The 5,884-nt window shown below is 34.8% G+C and overlaps 2 protein-coding genes across 2 annotated transcripts; both read left to right on the top strand.

Moving 5' to 3' along the window:
• Positions 1–909: 909 nt before the first annotated feature.
• LOC134258010 (acetyl-CoA carboxylase-like) lies at positions 910–3,911 on the top strand. Its single transcript, XM_062740571.1, has 4 exons — positions 910–949; positions 2,699–2,808; positions 3,081–3,162; positions 3,812–3,911. Exons 1-4 carry the CDS (start codon positions 910–912, stop codon positions 3,898–3,900), a joined length of 321 nt encoding a protein of 106 aa, XP_062596555.1. The 3' UTR covers positions 3,901–3,911.
• A 163-nt stretch (positions 3,912–4,074) lies between these two features.
• On the top strand, positions 4,075–5,628 carry LOC134258009 (acetyl-CoA carboxylase 1-like; the record flags this gene model as incomplete). The annotated part of the gene is made up of 4 exons (XM_062740570.1): positions 4,075–4,102; positions 4,300–4,511; positions 4,826–5,035; positions 5,455–5,628. Coding segments are annotated over exons 1-4 (624 nt in total), but the record flags the coding sequence as incomplete, so codon positions are not given.
• Between the last annotated feature and the right edge of the window lie 256 nt (positions 5,629–5,884).

The following is a 5,884-nucleotide window of genomic DNA, read 5'->3' as shown; positions in this document are numbered from 1 at the left end:
TCCAGTGCCTAAGAATGTCCAAGAATAACTAAACAAGGACTAGCTGGTGTAATCATGCAACATATATGCTTTCCGTCAGATACCCGGCTGACCATTCTCAGTGACGGTATTGGGCAGGATTGCTTTATGTAAATAACCTTATGCTTTCCAAACAGATACCCGGCTGACCATTCTCAGTGACGGTATTGGGCAGGATTGCTTTATGTAAATAACCTTATGCTTTCCGAACAGATACCCGGCTGACCATTCTCAGTGACGGTATTGGGCAGGATTGCTTTATGTAAATAACCTTATGCTTTCCGAACAGATACCCGGCTGACCATTCTCAGTGACGGTATTGGGCTGGATTGCTTAATGTAAAATTGTATATAACCTTATGCTTTCCGAATATATACTTGGCTGACCTTTCTCAGTGACGGTATTGGGCGGATTGCTTTACATATTTTGTATATAGTTATATGTGATACATTTTCCATATCATACCTGGCTAACTAATTTAAGAAAGTGAAGGTACTGATGCGGAATATGTTTTGTAAATATGTTTAATAGTTATATTTCATAGCGTCTCCTATCTTTAGTCGACAATCAAGGATACGTACCTTCTTCAGTTAATTTAGTTATCAGGATAGGTAGTAAGAAAATATACAGTATACTTAGTTTAGGTTAGGCTTAAGTTTTAAAGTATTAGGCATTGACATATTTAAGGTGATGACATACATTAAAATATATTCATATTAAGTTAGTTAGCAGCAATATACATCACAGCAGCTAGTTAATCTGATTGTTGTAAAGTTTTAACATATATTACTGCACTCTTGCACAATTTAATTAAGCAAATCAGTTGTATACATAATTAATTTAAGCTACTGGTGCAACTGAATTTCACTCAACTAAAACCATACATATGCCATGACACCACCATTCAGTTGCAGGACTCTCATGGATGTAGGTCAGTGTTAGGTCATAGGTAAGTTATATTTAATCCTTTTGGTTATAAATTAAGTGTTAGGAAATGTATAACATACAGCATGGAATGCGTATGGCTAAACATGATCATTTGATCCATTGCTATATGCGGATTATCCTAATTCATATATCAACATACTACATGTATTCAATCTTGCCACATACAAACATGTCTATCCTGCAGAACTACAGTGCTAGATGTAATTCCGGCCAAGTTCATGTGGATACATGAATTAGTTAATACGCTTTCCATGCCATATAAGATAATACTTATATATTTCTGGTTTACATTCCTCTGATTTAATTACAGTAATTGCCCCTAGCTTTATTAAATAAAACAGGGAGGAATGTATTGAAATTGTGTATGTAAATGTATTCCCTATGACCTTTCACCCTGACCTCATAGCCATCCACCCGTGCTGGCCAGCATGCTTCCCCTCGTCAGTCAAGTCCAGTCCTACCTGTAGTCACCACGTGTGTTACCTGTTTCCTTTTCATAGTTTTTTGTTACCTGTATCGTATTCACCATGTAGAGTTTGTTCATTGGTCGTCACCTTATACATGTTATACTATACTTTAAGGTAGGTGACATTATTTCATAGTAAAATGTCTATATTTTACTACAGTCTGTAAATTATTTTCCTCCCCCAGGTTTTAAACTGCCCGTGGTAGCTATTGCATATTGCCAGCGACATTGTTTAGGTCTCTGTTATAGCTTACAGTCTAAGCATCATTCATCAGAAAAGGGTTGTTTATGCATCAGATGTAATGAATAAAGCTATGGGAGAAGTTAAGTTCATTTGAGGAAGAAATAAACAATAACCTGAAGAAATAAAAAAAAAAAATCAACTATTAAAAGAATATACAAATATATACAGGCATGTAGTATCATCTATATCAGTCAGAAAAATTATTTTACACTTAATTGAAAAACAAATGTACACCCTACTCCCCAATACCTCCTGTCTGTTTTATGATAGGAATTATAATTTTAGGCATCAAGTACATTTTAGAACAATGTCTACACATTCACCTAACACATATTAAAAAAAATGAAGATATATTGAAAGACTTTTAAAGAATTGATTTTTAAAAATATATTTTGACCAACATCACAAAATTTATATAACTGGCCCAAACTGGTAGATGATGAAATAAGCAATTAAATGTTCTACTTTCCTATTGTAAGCATTATGTGTCCAGTGGTAAGGAACCTATTAGAATAGCATAAAAAAAGAATGAACAAATGTTAATAATTGATTTATCAAAAGAAAATTTTTATTTCCGTCTCCTTCGGGACTTTTTTATTCTCATGTTCATAACTAAACCTAAACATAAAAAAAAATGCTGGCCTTATAATGAAGAAAGGGGCCTCTTTCAAAATAGATAATTTCAGGGCCACTGGGTCAGGGGTACCAGCTAGGGAGGTACTTTGACTAAAAATAAATTAATGCTTTGAAATCTGCCCTTTCATAAGCAATGGTGCCTCCTTCAAAATTTGTGAATTTCATGGCTTTTGGATTAAAACACAAGCCAAATACAATCGCTGGAAAGTTGTTACATGATACTCAGGTGACCTATAAGGCCCGTGGGCCTCTTGTTGATTTTCTGAGTTTTTTATCTCCAATGTAATAATAATTGATATAATTATGTCTTTACTTCTCATTGTGCATTTTTCCAAGATTAATCTTTTCTTTTTGTTTTAATGAAATTTTTATCTGTTAACTTTCAGAATACATCCGATTAGCAGATCAGTATGTTCCAGTACAGGGCGGTACAAACAACAATAATTACGCCAATGTAGAACTTATCCTGGATATAGCCAAGAGGACTCAAGTACAGGTAAATATTCAAACCTGGTTTGTGGTAAGGTCACATTATCATAGAGAGTCCTGAGCTTATTGAATATCTGAAAAATTTAGAATCATTAAATATTAAATTTAATGTCACATGAACATTATATTTTTAAATACATCCCATCTCCTGAAAAAACTACTTAGATTTGATATTCCGTTATATTTGGTATTCTAGTACATGTATTTGATAAGATGCCTATGAAATTAATGTATTCATGTATACAATGTAAGAATCTATAATTATCTTCTGTTTTTCAGGCTGTTTGGGCAGGCTGGGGCCATGCTTCAGAGAATCCCAAGTTACCAGAACTTCTCCATAAAAAGGGAATCATATTTATTGGTAAAGTTAATCAATTTTAAGACATACTCTCATATATCAAATTTAGACACTGTAGCATATATTTTGCGGAAATTATTTTAAAATATATTTTGTAAAGAAATACTGTGAAATACTGTGAAATCACTAATTCACGTGGGGGTTTAATTTTCGTTGTTTTTGAGGCATGGAAAGACCCACAAATTTATGACCTCTACAAAAAATGAAAATGTCATATACATTGCTAGTAAACATCCTCCAATCACAGAATCAAGTACTGCAAAGTTAATTTTTCCTCAAACCTTGAAAATTTGACCCCATGAAAATATGTGATTTTACAGAACTACTGTAGAAGTGGAAAACATTACGGTGTATTTAATTTCACTATGTTCACGATTTAAGAAATTTCCGCGAACTTAAAACCATCGTGATTATTAGTTCACATTATTTCTACCTATACAAGGAACCTGAATATTTACAAACGATTCTCCGTGAAATTAAAACCACCGTGAAAGGTAACATTCTCACAAACCGTAAAATTTTAGACACGTGAAATTAAAGACGTCTACAGTATTTTGTTATTAACTCATAAAATTATATCTGTATGGGGCATAATCTTCGTCTAACTTGTTTCAAATAGGGTGTAGAGTTATCTTTCCTTGTTGTTGAACAGGTCCACCAGAGGGAGCTATGTGGGCCCTAGGTGACAAGATTGCCTCCTCTATTGTAGCCCTGACTACTAAGGTCCCTGCAATGCCATGAAGTGGATCAGGTATATTATACCAATATATGGTTCTTTGTGTTTACCAGGGATTGTAAACAATCAATAAAATTTAATATTAGATTTTGTAAATATTTTCAAAGTAGAAAAAAAAAACAAACATGATATTTATATATTTATGATACTGTGAAATCAACAATTTTTGCTGTAATGGCATGTCATTGCAGAGACCCTCTTATCTTTGTAATTCATAAAATTTTATTCACCTCCTTAGCCACAAAAACAAATCACCATGAAACGGTCTTTCTTCCCTGCATCATGATCCTGAAAATTGGACCTTGCGAATGAATTTATTGAGAATTTTCATTCCAGTCTTTATTTCCCTAAACCATGAAAATTGGACCCCACTAAAATAATTTTGATAAACATTTTCATTCCAGGCTTGACCCTGAACTACTCCAAGAGTGACAATAAGCCAGTGAATGTGCCCCAGGATCTCTACAGGAAGGGGTGTGTTGCCGACGTGGAAGAGGGTCTGAAATCAGCCAATAAGATCGGGTTTCCTGTGATGATCAAAGCCTCGGAGGGAGGTGGAGGGAAGGGCATCAGGAAGGCGGAAAATGCAGATGACTTCCCCAACCTCTTTAGACAGGTATAGAATAGAAAAAAAAATTGTTTTGAATTGTTGTTTCAATATGAAACTTTGTTGGTCATTTTCATTAATGTAAGTTAAGGTTACCTAGAGATATTTGATGTTATATAATTGTTTGATTTTTAAAATGGAAATTTGATTTTATTAACTTATGATCAAAAGGATTCATAACTTGTAGTAGCTTGTTTTTAGAGGTCTGTGTTTGCTCTGCTCCTTATTTGTATTGTTTGTGAACTTGATTATTTTCATAATCTCCATATATTATTGATTATGAAGGATCTTCAAGAAAAAAAATTCCTGTGTTCTAAATATAGGTGCAGGCTGAGGTTCCGGGATCCCCCATCTTCATCATGAAGCTGGCGACCCACGCGCGTCACCTGGAGGTGCAGATCCTGGCTGATAACTACAGTAACACCATCTCCCTGTTTGGGAGGGACTGCTCCATCCAGAGGAGACATCAGAAGATCATTGAGGAGGCCCCCGCCTCTATAGCCAAACCCGAGGTGTTCGAAAAGATGGAACAGGTAGGTAGAACTTGAGGGTAATTGTGATAAAAATATGTTTATTACCTTACTATGAATACTAATTAAATAAACTATTCCAAGACTTTGTGTGCCAAGTAAAATACTATATTTTCCCTCATAGTAGAGAAAATACTTTTCTTTCAATTTTGTAGTTTCAAAATACAATCTAACTTTAAAACCTTTAATGCCAATATTACGAATATTAATATCCTGAAGTGATTTTGAGGTCCCCAACATTCAATTCTTTAAATGTTTCACCCATGCTTCGCAAATCCTTATTTACTTTTACATATTTTCTGAATCCAATTGAGTTTGGGATAACAAGAATTGACTGTCAATTGACATTGAGCAAGAGAAAAATTCATTGGTCAAAAATTATCATTGTATAGCTATTAATGTATAATTATTTTTTCCTCTAGGCAACAGTGACCCTGGCTAAGATGGTGAGGTACGTCAGTGCCGGTACGGTGGAGTACCTATATAACGAGGAGACAGAGACGTTCCACTTCCTGGAGCTCAATCCACGTTTACAGGTGGAACATCCGTGTACGGAGATGGTGGCCGACATCAACCTACCTGCCGCACAGTTACAGGTACAGGGAAAAAACGTAGGACAGATTGTTGTCACAATTGCTGATTTTTAGCTCTACTGGTCAGAGACATGAAGAGCTTATGCGATAGTTATGCATCTGGCATCCGTCCCTCAGTCTGTCTCCTGTGTGTCTGTACGTCTGTAAACAATTAATTTTTCAAAATGCTTCTCCTCCTACAGTTTTGGTCTGATTTCAATATAACTTGGCACACAAGTAGACTTCACTAAGATACATAATTCTGTGTATCAGTTTTTGA

Source organism: Saccostrea cucullata, unplaced genomic scaffold (genome assembly GCF_032062105.1).
Source record: "Saccostrea cucullata isolate Sc308-1 unplaced genomic scaffold, CSIRO_AGI_Scuc_v1 ctg15744, whole genome shotgun sequence".
Taxonomy (NCBI): domain Eukaryota; kingdom Metazoa; phylum Mollusca; class Bivalvia; order Ostreida; family Ostreidae; genus Saccostrea; species Saccostrea cuccullata.
Note: the sequence above shows the minus strand (reverse complement) of the source record. Positions and strands in the feature narration are given on the sequence as shown.